Source organism: Equus przewalskii, chromosome 9, assembly GCF_037783145.1.
Source record: "Equus przewalskii isolate Varuska chromosome 9, EquPr2, whole genome shotgun sequence".
Taxonomy (NCBI): domain Eukaryota; kingdom Metazoa; phylum Chordata; class Mammalia; order Perissodactyla; family Equidae; genus Equus; species Equus przewalskii.
The window spans coordinates 27,368,212-27,387,710 of NC_091839.1; the positions used below are offsets into that span (position 1 = coordinate 27,368,212).

Below are 19,499 nucleotides of genomic sequence, written 5' to 3' on the forward strand. Positions count from 1 at the left end.
TGTGGAGTGCACTCATGCAGGACTGAGCCCTTAACCTGTGGGACCTGATACTATCTCCGGGTAGACAGTGTCATAGAATTGCTTGTTGGTTTGGAGGAAACCACTCCCCCTCGCCCAACTTTGGAATTGAGGCCAGAACCCAAAAGAGAGGGTAAATAAATTATGGTAAATTCATACGGTGGAAAACTGTGTTGCCATTTAATAAAAAATAGTTTTCAAAAAATATTTAACGAAGTGGAGAAATGTTCAGAGTCAGTGGAAAAAACAGGAGTATGTAAAATCTGATTATGATTGTTTTATATATAAGGGAACAATCAGATAAATCTAAATTGGAGGATAGTTTGGAAAACTGGCTTGGATACATGAAAAATGTCAGGATTATTAAAAAAAAAAAAGGTCAGGGTCTCTTCTAGATTGAAGCCACCTCAAGACAGGACAGCAGAGTACAATGCATGTTTTTTTATTTGGGCTTTGTCAACACAAATAATCCATAACCAATCTATAAATCAAAATTGGGGTGAATTTATTACGAGCCAGATCTGAGGGCCAAATAGCCCAGGAGAGTCCTTTCACAAAGGAATGGAGTGCTCCAAAGAAGTGGGGGTTGACGGAGTAGTTATAGACCGTCAAAGAGCATGTAGCACAGATAATTGGAATGTCCCTTTTACAGTAGTCACAAGACTGCTTTGCTGGCACTGCGATTCACACAGCAATTGATGAACACAGCAGGTAGCAGGTCTGTGGTCTCCAGCTGGGTGGTCACAGGGTGAGAGCAGCAGGCCAGAATCAATCCTTAGTTTAGGGAGAGGGGCTTATTCTTAAGGAAATGCCAATGTGTGGGAAGTTACATCCTTATCTTTAAGGGCATTGTTCTTGTTTTGGGGACACAGTAAATACTTAAAGCAGGTATACAATGCATGCTCTATGGCCAGAGTCAGGCCCTTTTGAAAAAAGATGTTCAGTTTTACACCAAATGGCTTCGCCGTATACTCCAATATACCCTATTTGTCATTTATTTATCAGCTTGAATAAAATGAAAACAAAAAGGCAGGTAGGACGTTATTGGGAGAAATTAGCTTACAGGACTGTGGCTTAAATAACTGTGGTTCCAAGGTCGTTTCCTGCGTGGGTGGAAGAATGTACCTGTTCTTAAGGGACTTCTGCTGAAGGATTTACACGATATACAGGATTGGGGGAAATTTTCCCAAAGTATACACTTATATATGCATGTGTGTATCTGTGCGAACGGGAAAAAGTACACAAGCCGTATACTTAAACGAACAGACATAAAACTACGCTGGTCAGTACACGACGGTCCCTGTGTGTCCCCTGGGGCAGAGCGACCGACAAGTTCCCACGCTCCCCTGGGGCGCCATCGCACTACGGACTCCATTTCCCAGGACGCCATTCACCCAGTGCCCGGCCGGCTCCAGTCCCGCGGCGCGCAGAGCCCTCTGGGAGGTGAAGTTCCGGGCAGACCGCGGGCCAGTTGGCGGAAGCGCGGGCCGAAGTGCCTTTGGCTGCTGTGCATAGGCGGCGGGCGCGCCAGTGGCGGCGCCCTCTGGCTGTGTGAGCAGACGGCGGCGAAGGTGAGTGTGCTGCGGTTGAGGCTGCCCGGGTAAGCGTGAGGGACGGGGAGGCCCGGGCGGGGAGAGCGACCCAGGACGGCCAGGCCGTGGGATCGGGGCTGGGGGTGGGGCGGTGGGGAGGGAGCGACCTGTGCGTGCAGGTGCGACCTCAGGTGTGTGTGTGGGCCCAGCGTGTCACTGCCTGTGTGTGCAGGTGCGACCTCGGATGTGGGCATGTGCCTGAGTGTGTCACAGGGGAAGGGTGTGTTGCGTAACACTACCTGTGTGTACAGATGAGATCTCAGGTGTGTGGGGGGCGCCCGGTGTGTCACCGTACGTGTCAGAGGGGAGGGGAGTCCTGAATGTGTGACACCACCTGCGTGTGCACCTGAGGCCCCAGTTGTGTACATGTGGCCGAGCATGTCACTGTGCACGCATATCTGCATGGAGGGAGTGTTGAGTGTATGACAGCCCCTGTGTGTGCAGGTGTGACCTCACATGTGTGCCTGTGCCGCATACCCCCTAACCATCACTGCTCATTCCCTTTCTTCCCCAGCCCCTGGCAACCATTAATCAACCCTCTGTCTCTGTTCTGGACATTTCATGTAAATGGGATCATACAATAGGTGAGTTTTTTGTGTCTGGCTTTTTTCACTGAGCATAATGTTTTCACTAAGTGTGCTGTGCTATGTATGTATCAGTACTTCATTCGTTTTTACAGCTGCATTACATTCCCTTGTATGGATGTACCACAGTTTGTCCAAATAATGCTGCTGTGAACATTCACGTACAGGTTTTTGTGTGAATGTGTTTTCAGTCTGGGGGAGTGAGGCAGTTGGTCTGTCCATTCTGTCTCTCAGCCACATATCCAGGAAAGGGACAGAGCAGGGCCCGGCAATGAAGACACCTGGGAGGAGGTCTTAGCAGGCGAATGAGTGAATGGTGGTGCTGGGCAGCGTCTAGATAGGAGGTGGGGGCTTTGGGTGTTAAGAGTGGTAAGTAGCTACTCTGAAATCAGTGCTGCCTCCTGACAGGCCCCTTCTCCATGGGGTCCCTAAGGACACAGCCACACACGGGCAGAGGAGCTGTTACCAGAGCCTGAGGGTGCCACTGTGGGGCAGTAAAGGCCATGTTGGGGACACATGTTGTGGCTGGCACCACATGCCATCCTAGCCTCCAAGCTTCCCCTGCCCAGCCCTGAAGGGGAGGGAGACCACACAGGTGTGACAAGTGGCTTTGTGGGGGGCTGGCAAGGGCCATCCAACTGTCCCTCTAGGGGCTGCAGAGCTGAACACTTTGGGAAGTGCTGAGGAATCACTGTGTCTTCATCTGCTCAGCCACTACAACAAAATCCCACAGCCTGAGTGGCTTAACCAACAGCATCATTTCTCACACTTCTGGAGGCGGAAAGTTCAAGATCGGGGTGCCAGCAGGGCTCAGTTCTGGGGAGAGCTCTCTTCCAGGCTTTCGGGTGGCTGCCTTCTCACTGTCCTCACGTGGCGGAGAGAGAAAGAAAGAGCTTTGGTCTCTACCTTTTCTGATAAGGGCACTAATCCCATCATGGGACTCCACCCTCAAGACCTCATCACCCCAAAGGTCCCACACCTCCAAACACCTTCACTTTGGGGGTTAGGGCATTAACATAGGGATTTGGGGGAGATACAGATATTTAGGTGAGACTACAGTATCCAGTATCAAGGCGATAATACTGCCAACTCTTGGCTTAGGCCACTCAGCATGAGCCCCCGACAACAGAGCGTTTCCCAGAACATTCACATCTGCTGTTCCCCATGGGGCTAGCCCTGGTCAGACATGGCCCATGGCTGAGCCAGTGCATGTGGCATGTTTCACAAGCCAGTGACATTTAAGGACTTGGTTGTGGACTTCACGTGGGAGAAGTGGGGGCTGCTGGGCCCAACACAGAGGATCCTGTTCCACGACGTGATGCTAAGGAACTACAGCAACCTGGTGTCCCTGGCTGAGGCCTCCCTGTCACCTCTTCATCCATGTCATTTGTGTGTGTTTCCCCTGCCTCGTCCTCGATCATTCACACCCAGGTGTGTCCTTGCTCTGACTCATGTCCCCCAGCCAAGTCCCCCCAGTGCAAAGACCGGGTGCCCCAACCTATGTCACCAGGTAGAGACCTTTCCTGTGCCTTGGGACACATACAATGCCCTATTTGGCCCTGGCTGACTTGTAGCAACAGCATCAATGTTTTCCTCCTCCCTTCTCACCATGGGCAGGACTTCCTGATTCCAAACCAGACGCGATCTCCAAGCTGGAGCAGTGGGAAGACCCCTGGACTGTGGAGAGAGATGCCCCGAGAGGTCCAGGTGAGTGAAGGAAGGGTCTCCCTATCAGATCAGTTTATTATTTTTTTAATTTAATTTTCCCCAGCTTTGTTGAGGTATAATTAACAAATAAAAATTCTATATATTTAAGATGGTATTTTGATAGATGTATATGCTATGAAATGATTACCACTATCAAGCTGATTAATATATCCATCACCACATATAGTTATGAGTTTTTTCCCCCTGTGGTGAGAACACTTAAGATTCACTCTCAGGAAAGTTGAGACGTACAATGCAGTGTTTTAACTGTAACTGTTGTTAACTGTTCTTTCTCCTCCTAGGGCAAGAAGGTGCAGTGTACAACCAACAGGAAAGAGTGGGTAGGTGCAGGAGCCTGGAAACAAACCCAGACTCATTAAGCAGTCACTCTCCCAGCCCTGACAACAACTAGTCTACTTTCTGTCTCCACAGATTTGCCTGTTCTGAATCTTTCATATAAATGGAATTTATATAAATGTATTCATATATTTTCATATAGATACATATAAGACGAAATGTGGTCTTTTGTGTCTGGCCTTTTAGCATAGTGTTTTCATAGTTTATCCACATTGTAGCACAGATCAGTCCTTCATTCTTTTTTGTGGCTGAATAATATTCCACTGAGTGGATAGACCATGTTTTGTTTATACATTCTTTGCTGGTGGAGAGTTGGGCTGTTTTCACATTTCGGCGATTGGGAACAGTGCCACCATGAACAGTCACATGCAGGTTTTTGTTCGAGCACTTGTTTTGCACTCTCTGGGCCAGGCCCGGCTCCAGTGAGGGCATGGTTGTGAAACAGCCCCACCAGCAGCTGACAGTTGGGGTGGCTCCTGAGGCTTTGGCCGGTGTCTTTCTGTGTTCCTCTACCCGTTTCCTTCCCACCTGTGCAGCAAAGGGTTAACACAGCAGGCCTGTGGCCACCATCCCCCAAAAGGCCTGGGGCAACATTGGCCTTTGGCTGGTGTCTTGGAACTTGGATTTCAGGAGGGTCCTCACCATCCCCTAAATGATCAGAGTGGCTCGTTGTGCCTAAACCGTTTTGGTTTATACTGAACACGTGCTTTCCTTCTTGGGTTCAGGAATTTTGGTACATGCTGTGCAGTGGGTGCCTCAGTCCTTGTCCCCTTCCTCAACTGCGGGAGCCCCTTCTAAAAGCCGCAGATTCGGGGCCAGCCCCGTGGCTGAGTGGTTAAGTTTGCACGCTCTGCTGCGGCGGCCCAGGGTTTCGCTGGTTCAAATCCTGGGCACAGACATGGCACTGCTCATTAGGCCAAGCTGAGGTGGCATCCCATATGCCACAGCTAGAAGGACCCACAACTAAGAATATACAACTATGTACCAGGGGGCTTTGGGGAGAAAAAGGAAAAAAAAAATCTTAAAAGCCACAGACTCGTACCACCCTGGCCTGCAGCTCGTTCTGGCAGCCTAGCCTGACTGCTGAGGTTCTGGATTGGCGGTACACAGTCAGGGTGGGGCTTGAGCATGTTTCTCTGCTTATTTTTCAGACTCAGAGCCTGGGTCCCGAGCCATATGGCTGCTTCCAGACCAAGGCGCTCTTCCTCAGGGGCAGATGACAATGGGACTCTTGGGGCAGGATTTCCGGCACATAATCCTAAGAGAAGTCACGGAGCATGGCAGCCAGGTGGCAGAAAGACATTGCCAAGCAGTGACACCTAGCTAGAGGGAGAGGAGCCTTGGAGGAAGGTTCCTCTGGTGCCGTTTCCTCACTGAGCATCAAAATCGTCCCCCAGGGGTGCAGGCTCCCACAAACTGTGTTCATAAAAAGGGTCTCACATGTGTTTCAGTCCTAGGTCAGGGGCGCCCCTGCCAAGGAGAAGGTGTGTGTACAGAAGCCTGTGACTCTTTTCCAGACCTCCGTCACCCACAAGGTGTCCACACTGAAGAGGGCACACTGGCATGTGGCGGATGGGAGGATGCCTTTGGCAAGAACACAAGCTTCCTGAGCTCTCAGCGGATTCCTGACAGGTGGAAGCTCTATGTGTGTGAAGAGTGCGGGAAGGCCTTTGGGTAGAGCTCAAATTTCATTCAGCACCAGAGAACCCACACCGGCGAGAATGTGCCAGGAGTGCAGACGCGTCTTCAGCAAGAACTCATCCCTGGTTAAGCACCAGCACATCCACACAGGCGAGAATCCCTACATGTGTGGCCACTGCAACAAGCGCTTCCGGGAGAACTCGTCCCTGGCCAAGCATCAGTGGGTGCACACAGGTGAGAAGCCATACGCTTGTGGTGACTGCGGGCGCACCTTCAGCCAGAGCACCCACCTTGTGCATCACCAGCGAGTCCACAGTGGGGAGAAGCCATTCACCTGCTGTGAGTGCGGCCGAGCCTTCGCTGACTCCTCAGCCCTCCTGATCCACCACAGAACCCACACGGGGAGAAGCCCTATGAGTGCCATGTGTGCTGCAAGGCGTTCAGCCTCAGCTTGTCCCTGGCTGAGCACATGCGCTGCCACACGGGAGAGAAGCCATATGTGTGCCAAGAGTGTGGGAAGGCTTTCAGCCAGAGCTCATCCCTCATCAAGCACCTGAGGACACATACAGGCGAGAAGCCGTACATTTGCAGTGAGTGTGGGCGCGCCTTCAGCCAGAGATCCTCCCTTACCAAGCACCAGCGGGTGCACACGGGTGAGCGGCCCTACATGTGCAGAGAATGCGGGAAGGCCTTCAGCCAGAGCTCCTACCTGACCCAGCACCTCAAGATCCACAGTGGCAAGAAGCCATTCATGTGTGGGGAGTGCAGGAAACCCTTCAGTGACTCTTTGGCCTTGGTCCACACAGGAGAGCAGCCCTATACGTGTGGGAAATGTGGGAAGGCCTTCAGCCAGAGCAAGTTCCTCACCCAGCATGAGCGGATCCACACTGAGGAGAAGCCTTTCGTGTGCGGCGACTGCGGCAGGACCTTCATGCAGAGCTCCTCCCTCGCCCTCTACCTGAGGACTCACACTGGGGAGAAGCCCTACAAGTGCAATGAGTGTGGCAAGGCTTACATCCAGATGTTACACCTCACCGAGCATTACCGAGTGCACACCAGGGAGCAGCCCTATATGTGCAATGTGTGTGGCAAAGCCTTTGGGCGGGGCACACACCTCCTGCAGCACCAGCGTGTCCACGTGGGTGCCAAGCCCTTCACATGCGGCGTGTGTCGGAAAACCTTTCCAGAGGCTGCGGCCCTCATTCTGCACCAGAGGATTCATGCTGGAGAGAAGCCCTTTGAGTGTCACAAATGCAGCAAATCCTTCAGCCAGAGCAGGTCCCTGGCCCAGCATCAGAGCATTCACTCCCAGGGGGAGATCGTGAGACCATGGCAAGTATCAGAAATCCTTCAAACACTGTTTGGTTCTCATACATCGGTGACGTGGGGATGTGCCCAGTGTGGCAGAGACTTGTCCTTGATGTGTTGTCCTCCATCCTGCGGAGGGCCAAGTGTCAGGAACCCTGGGCCAGCGCAGAGCAGACCGTGTTGCACATCTCACACTTCTATCTTCAGAGTCACCTAGTTGGATGAGAAAGCTGGTAGTGGGCCTCAGATCCATCTTCTGGACGCTTCTCCATAACCTTCAAAGGGAACAATGACCACCCCCAATTCTTCTCCACTGTACAGGTTCACCCAGATGCCCACCAGCTGGTAGGATCCACAAGTGTGAACAGTCTTCCTCTCAGCAGGCCTGGAACAGAGCTCATTTCAAAGTTTTTGCCAAAGCAAAAATGTAATTAAAAGAAAAAAAAGGGGGGCCGGCCCCATGGCTGAGTGGTTAAGTTCACGTGCTCCGCTGCGGCTGCGCAGGGTTTCGCTGGTTCGGATCCTGGGCGCGGACATGGCACTGCTCATCAGGCCACGTTGAGGCAGCGTCCCACATGCCACAACTAGAGGGACCTGCAACTAAGATATACAACTATGTACCAGGGGGGATTTGGGGAGATAAAGCAGGGAAAAAAAAAAGATTGGCCACAGTTGTTAGCTCAGGTGCCAATCTTTAAGGAAAAAGATGCTTTTCAGTCGTTGGTGCCTTGTATTAACTCAGGCCACTTGGTTTTGTTTTCCCCCCTCAAAAAGTAAGCTCTCTATTCAAAAATGTGGTGGTGTGTCACCAAATCCAGCTCTTTAGAAAGAAAACTCTATGTCATTCCTCCACTTCAGCATGAGGACTTCATTAAAGCCAGAGAGTGATCTTAGCATAAAATTGCACACCTTCTGAGCACTTACACACACTGTCCCATTTTGTCCTCTCAGCAGCCCTGGAACACAGGTGTTTTTATCCCCACTTCAAAGATGAAGTTGCCGAGACTTTGAGAGGTTAAACCACATGCTCAAGGCCCCCCACTAGAAGCCACTCACTTTTCAGGATGAAGACACTAGACTTGGCAGGTAAGGACAGAGTGGCAAAAGGGCCTCCTTCCCTTTCAGCAGACTCCCAGAGGTCTGTGAGAAGGCAGTTCTAGAATATTAAGTTCCCTTGAGAATGAGAGACAGTGGGATGATCGGGTCCCACCTGAAGAAGCAAGTGAGGCCATTTGGCTGACTTGAGGCAAAGGCAAAGTAGGAGCTGGGCAGCCATTGCTCAGGCCAGATGTTGGTTAAATTCCTGCTAGGAGACACACATTTGTTCCTGTGATGGGTGAGCCTTTCACTGTTCCCTGCAACTTCACTCAGGGGTTCTCTGTCGCCTCATCCACCATAGCCCGCCTTTCCAGGCTCATTCCCCATGTCCCATGGGCAGCCTGTGTTGACCAAACCTACCTTTTCCCTTTTCCTCGGACAAGCCAGCTTGTTCTGGTTTCATGTCCTCAGCATCAGCTCCAGGGTGACTCCTCCCTGGCTGAATCAGAAGCCTGTCCTCTCTTCCCGTCCCCACAGCAGCGCATACATTGCGTTGCCATTGTCCCTGTCCTTGTCCAGAGCCGCCTTGGACCAGGAGCCCCTTTAGCACACACTCATGTCTCAGGTGCCTCTGTATCCCGATTACCTGGCACATATAGGGCCAAAGTAGACAGGAAATGAGTGAGTGAACCAGTGAGACACTGAATACAAAACGACAACTGAGGGGTCCCTAAGACCACCTTCAGATTTGAGGACTCACTAGAAGGACTCACAGAACTCAGAATAAGTGATGGACTCTTAATGGCTTATTGCAGTGACAGGATACAGGTTATAATCACAAAGGTAAATGGTGCACAGGCTGGAATCTAGGAGACCAGGTGCAAGCTTCCAGTTGTCCTCTCCCAGTGGAATTGTACAGACAGCTTAATTCTCGCAGTAGCAACTGACAGTACACGTGGAGTATTGCCAACCAGGGAACTCACCCAGGCCTGGTGATTTTATGGGGGTTGGTCACATAGATGTGGACTGCTTGCATGACTGACTTTACTCAGCCTCCAGCTCTCTCAGAGGTCAACCTGATGCAGTGTGACCCAAGGTCCCCATCATAAATCACACTGTTGGCACAGACTATCTGGTATGGCCCAAGGCCCCCAGTAAACAAAGACACTCTTATCAGGCAGGATATTCCAAGGGTGGGAGGGTCTCAGGAGCTGATCAGGGGCCAATCCATTCTTTGCAATGTGCAGAGTTTGGGCACCCTAATTCTGCTGAGTTAACCCTTTACTGCACAATGAGCCAGCACACTGCAGCCCGGGAATGCCCCCTTACCCGGCTGAGGGCCACAGCTACTGTAACACAAGAGGGAGAAGTGTCAGTCGACAGAAGTGGTGTTGGTCGGGATGCTCAGGAGTTTCTCAGCAGAAGAGGCAACTCAGTTTTGCAGGGGCAAGACCATCAGGGGTGCGGGGGGAGTGGACATTTGGGAGAGCACCCCATGAGAGCCCCAGAAACCAGGCCGAGAGGCAGGAAGAACCTGGCAGCTGTTGGGCCTCTGAGGCACCACATGGCATGGATGGGGCAGGGTGTGCTGGCTATACCACACACCCCTGTAGCTTGTCATGGGCCACAAACTCAGCCTTTGTAAAAATGTCCTGGCAGCAAGGTTGAGATGAGGAGAGATGTGACACTGCCAGCCCTCAGCTTCCTTCCTGAGGGGTGGTCAGGCATAAGAAACAGCTGCCTCCAGCTCCATGAATTTGAAGCCCAGCACTGCCCAGCTGAGCTCTGGGTCTTCTCTGTGCCTCACCTTCCTAGTCTGTAAAATGGGAGTGGTGATGAGGGTCTCTGCCTGCAAGGATTTAACATACTAACTTGTAGAGGAAACGTGTACCAGGGCCCCCGTCCAGTGTGTTATTCTGCCAGGAAGCAGCCTCTGCCCGAGGGAGGTGGGTGTGGTCACAGGTTGGCTGTGGTTGAGTGACTGAGTGCAGCTGACGACAAGTGCCGGTGACCCTGCAGGAGCGTGGCAGAAGGCCGCAGTTGTAGGGGCAGGAGCTTTCAGATGGGGAGGACCTGAGGTTTTCTGACCTGAGGGTCAGGACAGAGGCTGACATAGTGCTACATGGAGCAGGGGCCTAGCCAGAGGATGTTTCTGGGGTGGTTCATTCCTCCCATAAGGCCAGAGGGCCTTCAAGTTCTTTAGCTCTTACTGTCGTTCTTCCATGTGTCTCATACCAAATGCCAGTGTGCGGAGCGCTGCCCAGACCCTGCGTGGGGGGCAGGGCAGCTGTGGGCACTGGCGGCAGGAAGCAGAGGCTGGACCTCAGGCTGTGGGTCCTGCAGGCGTCCGGGCTCAGGCAGACAGTCCTGGGGCAGGAGGCGAGAGGAGTCCACAGGGCCTCAGGGCTCTCACTTCACCCCTTGGGGTGGTTCCCTGGCAGGCTGCAGCCTGTGACCTGGGGTGTGCGTCTGCACTCATACGCCATCATACACACACAGGTGCACACACACACACCATCACACACTCGCACCCTGACAAAGATTCTCTCCATGACCAAACTAGTCAGGCTCTTCTGAGCTCTTTTTGACTAGGCCTCAAACCCTGGGCTTCTGGGGCCTTCCTTAGAGTCCAGTTTTAGCAGAAATCTTAAATCAGTTTAGCAAGACTCTCCCATCCTCCACATCTGATCACCCTCGTTATCTACTCCAGTTCCTCATCCCCACCCCCCCAGGTGATATCTGATCACTCTGGCCTGCCTTCAGCAAGAATCCTGTCAGAATCCCCTCACCCCTGAGGCTTCCTCTTAGTAATCTTCTACCCATTGACCCCCACCCTGCTTCTTGGCTATAAATTCCCACTTGTCCATGCTGTATTCAGAGGTAAGCCCAGTTCTACACTGAGGTCTCTTTTTCCCCGATTGCAATAGTTTTTCTTAATAAAATGTTTTTACTGCTTTAACTCCTGTCTAACTCTGGGTAATTTTTTCTTTAACAACACACACACATACTCATTCCCACACTTACACATTTCCCAGGGCAGCTTACCAAGGATGCCACGGCAGTTACCTGGCAGTGGGAGCATCTGGGCCTCTCACTAAGGAGCCCCAAGAGTGTGGGGTTCTGCTGACTTGCACAGTGGTGGGGTGCTAAGGTCTCTGGGATGGAATCCAGGGCTGAGAGGCAGCTGCTGGGTCCTCCATGCAGAGGCTGGGCGGTGGGGGAGCCTACCTCTGGGTGGGAGTGTATGTGTGTCTCTGTATCTGTCTCTGTGTGTCCGTAGGTGTGTGTCTATGTCTGCTTCTTTATAAGAGCTTTATTTAAAATTCACATACCATAAGTTCACCCTTCTAAAGTGTACAATTCAGTGGTTTTCAGTATATTCACTAAGATGAACAACCATTATCACTAATTTCAGAACATCTTCATCACCCCCAAAAGAAACCCCATACCCATTAGCAGTCAGTCCCTATTCACCTCCTCTAAGCCTCTGGCAACCACTAATCTACTTTGTCTCTATGGATTTGCCTTTCCTGGATATTTCATATAAATGGAATCTTAGAATATGTGACCTTTTGCGTCTGGCTGCTTTGAACATAATGTTTTCAAGTTCATCCATGTATCAGCACTGAGTTCCTTTCTGTGACCAAGTAATATTCCATTGTATGGCTAGACCACATTTTGTTTATCCATTCATCAGTTGATGGACATTTGCGTTGTTTCCAGTTTGGGGCTGTTATGAAAAATGCTGCTATGAACATTTCTGTACAAGATTTTGTGTGGATATATTTTTTCATTTCCTTGCAATTGCTGGGTCATAAGGTAACTCTTATGTTTAACAAAAAGTTAAACCACAGTGGCTGCATCATTTTCCATTCCCACCAGCAATGCATGAGGGTTCAATTTTCCCACATCCCTGCCAACACGTGCTGTTACCTGTCTTTCTGATCACTGCCATCCTACTGGGTGGGAAGTGGCATCACAGCATGGTTTTGATTTCCATTTCCCTGATGACAAAGGATGTTGAGCATCCACTCATATGCTTAGTGGCCATTTGTATATTTTCTTTGGAGAAATGTCTACTAAATCTTTGCTCATTTTTAAATTGGGTTTTGTTTTTTTGTTATTGTTGAGTTGTAAGAATTCTTTATATATCCTGGATACCAATTTATTTATTTATTTATTTTTTAGGAAGATCAGCCCTGAGCTAACTACTGCCAGTCCTCCTCTTTTTGCTGAGGAAGCCTGGCCCTGAGCTAACATCCATGCCCATCTTCCTCTACTTTATATGTGGGACACCTACCACAACATGGCATGCCAAGCAGTGCCATGTCCACACCCAGGATCCGAACTGGTGAACCCCGGGCCACTGAGAAGCAGAGCTTGTGAACTTAACCACTGCACCACCAGGCCGGCCCCCTGGATACCACTTTAGTATTTGTGTGTCTGTGTGTCTTTATGTGGGTCTGTATGTCTGTGCATCTGTGTGCCCGTGTGGCTGTGTCTGAGCAGGCACAATTTTGCCTCCCACCATGGACATGGGGAAGCAGAGGGTATCATGATCAGCTGTGAAGAGGGGAGGGTTTATTATCTCCATGATACAGAGAAGGAAGTAGAGGGCCAGAGAAGTGAAGTCATTTGCTCAAGTAAGAGAGTGAGAGGTGGGACTAGGAACTGAGATGGGCCGGAACCCTCTCCATAGACTGTGCTTCCTGTTGCATCGTGCTGTTTCTTAGCCAGTGGTCCTCAGCCTTGTCTGCACATTAGAATTGCCTTCAGGGGCCGGCCCTGTGGCCAAGTAGTTAAGTTCGCGTGCTCCACTGCAGGCGGCCCAGTGTTTCGTCAGTTCGAATCCCGGGCACGGACATGGCACTGCTCATCAAGCCACGCTGAGGCGGCGTCCCACATGCCACAACTAGAAGGACCCACAACTAAGAATATACAACTATGTACCGGGGGGCTTTGGGGAGAAAAAGGAAAAAAATAAAATAAATAAAATCTTTAGAATTGCCTTGATACTTTTATAAATCTGGATGCCCAGGCCAAATCCTAGACCAATGAAATTAGGATCTGTGATAGGCAGAATAATGCCTCCCCTCTCCACACTCAAAGATGTCCACATCTTAATCCTCAGAACTTGCAAATATGTGACTTTACATGCAAAAGGGAATTTGCAGATGGGGAGAGTATCCTGGATTACCAGGTGGGTCCAGTGTAATCATAAGGGTCTTTAAGTGAAAGAAAGAGGCAGCAAGGCCAGAGTCAGAGAAGATGTGATGACAGTGAGGCAGGGAACAGAAAAAGGAATGTGGAGACAGCCTCTAGAAGGTGGAAGAGGCAAGAAAATGGATTCTCCCTTACAAGTAACCCTGGAAGGAACCAGCCCTGTCAACGTGGTCACGTTAGCCCAGTGAGACCCATTTTGGACTTCTGACCTCAGGAAATGTAACATTTTTGTTGTTATAAATCACGACATTTGTGGTAATTCGTTACAGCAGCCATAGGAAACTAATACAGCCTTTCTAGATACAAACCAGACCAGTTGTGTAGCGCCAACTGCACCAGCTGGAAAACAGGAAGAATGATGGTTTGGAAAGTGATAAAACAGAAACCAGGAAAATCTGGGGCTCCCTTCACTGGTGGGTGGATGGGGAGGCAAGTTCTACTTGGAGGCAGAGAGGTGTCAAGGCAAATATGCAGGGAGACATTGGTGATGTGAAGCTGGGCTTGGCAGAGGGGGCAGAGCTGGGGGCTAGGAAGTAGGAGCTGCCAGAGATAAAGGCTTTGGTGGTGCAGAAAGGGAGAAGGTCACAGGCAGAGTTGGCAATCAGGATTAACAGACACTGCCCAGCGAGTGCCTGGTGCACAATAGGGGCTCGATGAAGATCTGGTTTATTGTTGCGATTATTGGGGGTGGGCATCTTGGGGCTCTGCCTTCCACAACAGAAGTGTGACAGCAGGGGGCTGGCCCTGTGGCCGAGTGGTTAAATTCTCACGCTCCGCTTCAGCAGCCCAGGGTTTGGATCCTGGGCGCAGACATGGCACCGCTCATTAGGCCATGTTGAGGCAGTGTCCCACATGCCACAACTAGAAGGACACACAACTAAAAATATACAACTATGTACTGGGGAGATTTGGGGAGAAAAAAAAAGGAGATTGGCAACAGTTGTTAGCTCAGGTGCCAATCTTTAAAAAAAAAAAGAAGTATGACAGCAGAAGGCAGAAACCCACAAGGAAGCCCAAGACCCAAGGAAATGAAGGCAACCAGTGCCACCCACAGGCCAAAGCCCAGCCCAGTGTTTGATGGATGAGATGAGGTTGGTTGGGGAAAGCAAAGGATTCCTTGGATTAGGACACCTGGGGTGTATCTACTGATGGACAGAAAATGCAAAGGGATCATTTACACAAAATATCTAGAACAGGCAAATCCACAGAGGCAGAAAGCAGATGACTGGGTGCCAGGGGCTGGGGGGACAGGGAGAATAGAGAGTGCTAAAGGGTATGGAGTTTCTTTTTGGGGTGATAAAAGTGTTCTGGAATTAGACAGTGCTGATGGTTGCATAACCTTGTGACTATACTAAAAACCACTGAATTGTACACTTTAGAAGGATGAACTTAAGGTATGTGAATTACAGCTAAAAAAAATGTTAAAAACTTTTAAAGGGAAAGAAAATGGAAAAAGGAGCAGGTGAGGGGGGAAAGCCCAGCATAGGGGAGAGAAGCAATGAGAGCCTGTGAGGTACAGGACGAGGGTGATGTGCTGCCTCAGGCCTTCAGGATGGTGAGAGGTGACATAGGACATGGTGAGAGCACAGCCACCAGGGCTATTCCCTGGGGTGGAGCTTCTGGTGCTGGAGGAGAAATGAACTGTAGTGGAAGGCCTTGCCACTCAACACACATGTATGGCTTCTCACCCGTGTGGGTGCGCTGGTGCTGGCTGAGGTGTTAGCACTGGATGAAGGCCTTGCCGCACTCCAGGGAGGCACAGGGCTTCTCGCCCATGTGGATCCACTAGTGCTCAGCAAGGTAGGTGCTCAGGCTGAAGGCCTTGCTGCACTCTGGGCACTCATAGGCTTCTTACCCATGTGACTCTGCTGGTGCTGGCTAAGCTGTGAGCTCTGGATGAAGGCCTTGCTGCGCCAGCCACACGCATATGGCCTTTCACCACTGTGCATCCTCTGATGGCAGATGTGGGGCGAGCTCCACCTGAAGGCTTTCCCACACTCCTGATACTCATAGTGCTTCTCCCCTGTGTGAATCTGCTGGTGTTTCCACAGGTCTGAACTTCCCTGGAAGGCCTTGCTCCACTCCCTGCATTTGTATGGCTTCTCTCTGGTGTAGGTCCTCTGGTGCAGTGTGAGTGTGGAGTTCTGAATGAAGACTTTCGCGCACTCCTGGCATTCGTAGGGTTTCGCTCCAGTGTGGATCCTCTGGTGCACAGTGAGGTTGGACCAGCACCAAAAGACTTTCACACAGGTGCTGCATGGATAGGGCTTTTCCCCGTGTGAGTCCTTTCGTGCACACTGAGGGCCAAGTGCTGCTTGAAACTCTTCCCACAGAAGCTGCACCTTCAGGGTATCCTGTTCACACAGGCTGCCTACAACACAGCTGGCCCTGGAACTTGCTCAAAGCTCTCTCCATGTGCAACTAACATGTGCGGTTTCTTCTCCACATCAACACTCTCTTGTTTGATAGGGCTGGAAGGTATCCTGACACTTCTCACAACTTCACTGCCTCCACAGCCTCTCCCCTCACTAGGAGTTTCCATGTCAGGAACTGACTGTTGCTTTAAATCTTCTTCCCAGAAAAGCAAATGTTCCTCCACATCTCCAGCAGAACTTCTGTTCTGGTTCCTTGAGCAGGCCTCAGGAGCACCAGTCTGGGAAGGCAGAGCCCCATGAAATGTCTTCTCTGATGACTTCCATTACCATCCCCGTGAGGGGTTGTGGCAAGTCTTTGGATATGCCCTGTGCTCACTTTCCCTGATCTGAAAAAAACCAAGATGACAAATGTTGATTTGTCGACTTCACCCTGGAAGAAAAGAAATCAAAAGGATTAATGAAGCAGATGGAATTACTGGCTTGATTCTTCACCCCTCTTTGTGTAGATACCCTTGGCCATATTTGTGGTTTTTCCCACTAAAGGCAGCAAAGATGTCCCTTCCTTGACTTTGGGTGTGGCCCTGTGACTTACTTTGGCCAATAGAATCTGAGTGGAACTGCAAATACGTCAGTCCTGAGCCTAGGCCTCAATCCCATTGGCATCTCTGCCACCAGTATGAGATGAATTTGCCCTGTGAGCCCTGCAACACAAGTGCAGCACAGGTGGACCCAACTTGGAGCCTGGAGCTGAGCTCATCCCAGATCGGCCAACCCTCAGAATCATGAGAGAAATAAGCACTTATAGCTCTGAGCCACTGAACTGTTGTAACTATTTGTTATAGAGCAATAGCTGACTAATACAACTGCCAAATTAAAATGAAGACTCCCTGAAAAAGATGAGGTTTGAAACCTGGGGAGAGGATGAGAAAGACACACGAGGCAGAGAAGCGGGGCGGGGAGTCTACTCAGGAGAGCCCAGCAGCCTAGAGCACTGGTTGAAGAGTCAGAGAATAAGCACAAAAAGGGCCTTCTGAGGGCTGGGGTAGGGAGTGGAAGGGCTACAGTGGGTGTGGGAGGTAAGTGAGAATCCAGCAGAGCAGCTCCAGCTCGAGCAAGCATAGTCTGTTGGTCTGCCATTTGTTCATTCATTCATTTTTCAGCAAACTTTTCTTGGTGCCTGGCCCTGTGCTAAGCACCATGGATGCCCCAGCCTCAGGCTATGGAGAGGCCAGGACTCCTCCCAGTGCTAAGAGCACAGACTCACAATCTGGGCAGAGAAGAAGGCACTAACAAAAGCCTCCACCGACTTTCCAAGTCATCCCATACCTGTTAACTGTCAATCCAGCTCTTCCTTCTTGCTCTCCCTGGCACCTGAGTCTCCTCCAGCTGCTGCCCTCTCTCTCCCCTCTCCTCCTCTAGAGACTTCCAGACAATATCCCCACACTCACACTAATGCCCTTTCACCCCATTATGGACTGAATTGTGTGCCCTCAAATTCATATGTTAACATCCTAACCCCCAGTACCTCTCAGAATATGACTGTATTTGTAGATATGGCCTTTAAAGAGGTATTTAGGATTAAATGAGGTCACATAGATGGGCCCTAACCCAACGGGACTGGTGTCCTCATAAGAAGAGGGAGCGACACCAGGGGCATGCTCACAACGAGGAAAGGCTATGTGAGGACACAACAAGAAGGCAGCTATCCTACAAACCAAGGAGAGAGACCTCAGGAGAAACCAAAACTGCCGACACCTTGACCTTGGACTTCCAGCCTCCAGAACTGTGAGAATAAACATCTGCTGTTTAAGCTCCAGTCTGTGGTATTTTGTTATGGCAGCCCTAGAGAACTAATATACCCGTGGTGATCGTGATCTACCTTCAGGCTCCAGGCCAGCCTTGCTCTCCCCTTGGACTGCAGCTCAACCCATCAACCCTGTCAGCTCCACCTTTAAAACAGATCCATATTTGACTACTTACCAGCACCTCTACCTCTACCTCCACCACCCAGATCTGCCCTGCTCCGCTCACCAGGACTCCAGCAGCATTCACCTCCTGGGTCTCCCTGCCTTTACCCTCATCCCAACAGTCTTCCCCTGTAACAGCTAGAGGAGTCCTATAAAGAGCTGTCCACTGCTCAAAGGCCTCCCATGGCTCCCACCTCTCTCAGGGTAGAAGTCCAAGTCCATACTTGGCCTATAAGCCCTGCAAGATCTGCCCCCACAGGCCTCCCCTTTCTGACCCTGTCCTCTCCCATCTTCTTCCCTCAATGAACTCCAGCTGGGTTTCCTTGCCTGTAGCCACCTCAGGGCCTTGGAATTTGTGCTCTGTATACCTGAAACATTCTCCCTGAGTCCTTCCCTCTGTTCAGCTAGGATGCCAGCTCCTTAGGGAACTGGCTTGTTCCTTTGATAACCATCTGCCTCCTCATACAACATTGGCTCCACGGAGGCCGGCCATGCCTGTCCTCCTCGCTGCAGAATCTGATCTGGAACAGCGCAGGCCCACACTGGGTGCTCAGTACAGATCTGTGGAAGGAAGACAAAACATACTCATTCTGGCTGCAGGAAAGTGTCTGAGGAGCTGCAGGGGACATGGTCACAGGCTGAGGCACGGGCCAGGCCCCCACGGCACCTCCTCCCTCTAGGCCACACCTGCATGCAGCCTGGGCCACCACCCTCCCTGTCCTGGACCCCCAACCAGACTCTCCTGCTTGGAGACTCTCACACACCCATATGCACACACAGAGGACATGTTCTCACAATCACACATCCTGGCATCCACTGTGTCACACGATCCCACCCATCATCACAATCACAGTCACTGTAGCAAGATACAGTATAATCACAGAGTCTGAGACCTCCATGCTGTACCAGCCGCTCCCCATCACCTCCATGTCCCTGTCTCACAGACACTCTCATACATTAGACAGCCACACACGGCTACACCATTATCATGTATGGTGACTGACACGCAGATTTCACACACACAGGTGGTCACAGACTGACACACGCAGCCCAACCTCCAGGTCACATACAGTCACACTCGATAGACATGTGGAATCACCTGTACACGGTCAGTGAGCCACACACATTACACACATAATACACACCCCTCACCCCCTCACTTGGGCACCTGCACCCCTCCCGCCCTCACATCGCCACCCGCACCCCTCACCCAGGCACCCGCACCCCTCACCCCCTCACACCGCCACCCCCACCTCTCACCCCCTCACCCAGGCACCTGCACCCCTCACCGTCACCCCAGTACGCGCACCCCTCACCTCAGCACCCGCACCTCTCACCCTCTCACTCCGGCACCTGCACCCCTCACACACCCTCCCATCCCCTCATCCCGGCATCCGCACCCCTCACCTCCTCACCCTGGCACCCACATCCCTCGCTCCCTCACGCCGGCACCCACCTTACCCCCTCACAGCGGCACCCACATTCCTCACACAGCATTGACACCCCTCACACCAGCACCCTCAGGCCGCACCCCCTCACACACCCCTCACCCCCACGCATCATGCACAATTCTGCCTCCCGCCCACCCTCCGGCTGCAGCGTCCACTCACCGCCACCACTGCCCCACAAAGACCAGGCCACAGTCCCCACAGCCCGTGCGCCCGCCCGGACTACAACTCCCGGCGTACC

At 51.4% G+C, this 19,499-nt stretch overlaps 1 protein-coding gene and 1 long non-coding RNA gene across 7 annotated transcripts; one reads left to right on the plus strand and one right to left on the minus strand.

Annotated features, from left to right (window-relative positions):
• Nucleotides 1-652: 652 nt before the first annotated feature.
• Nucleotides 653-11,204, plus strand: LOC103558250 (zinc finger protein 135-like). Of its 6 annotated transcripts, none has more exons than XM_070558867.1 (5): nt 653-1,589; nt 2,125-2,194; nt 3,812-3,901; nt 4,204-4,242; nt 5,776-11,204. In XM_070558867.1, exons 1-5 carry the CDS (start codon nt 1,224-1,226, stop codon nt 5,934-5,936), a joined length of 726 nt encoding a protein of 241 aa, XP_070414968.1. In that variant the 5' UTR covers nt 653-1,223; the 3' UTR covers nt 5,937-11,204. The 6 variants fall into 6 exon arrangements, with proteins under 6 accessions (XP_070414968.1, XP_070414970.1, XP_070414967.1 ...); XM_070558866.1 differs by having other exon boundaries at nt 1,166-1,589; nt 5,410-11,204; XM_070558865.1 differs by having other exon boundaries at nt 1,177-1,589; nt 5,710-11,204.
• Nucleotides 9,024-19,493, minus strand: LOC139073591 (uncharacterized). Its single transcript, XR_011522492.1, has 3 exons — nt 19,421-19,493; nt 18,179-18,371; nt 9,024-16,273 (listed from the first exon to the last, which is right to left on the minus strand). It is a non-coding gene; the product is annotated as an uncharacterized lncRNA (long non-coding RNA).
• Nucleotides 19,494-19,499: the final 6 nt, after the last annotated feature.

Coding starts and splice junctions, on each gene's coding strand:
- LOC103558250 (XM_070558863.1), top strand. CDS start 6,369: ATGCGCTGCCACACGGGAGAGAAGCCATATGTGTGCCAAGAGTGTGGG.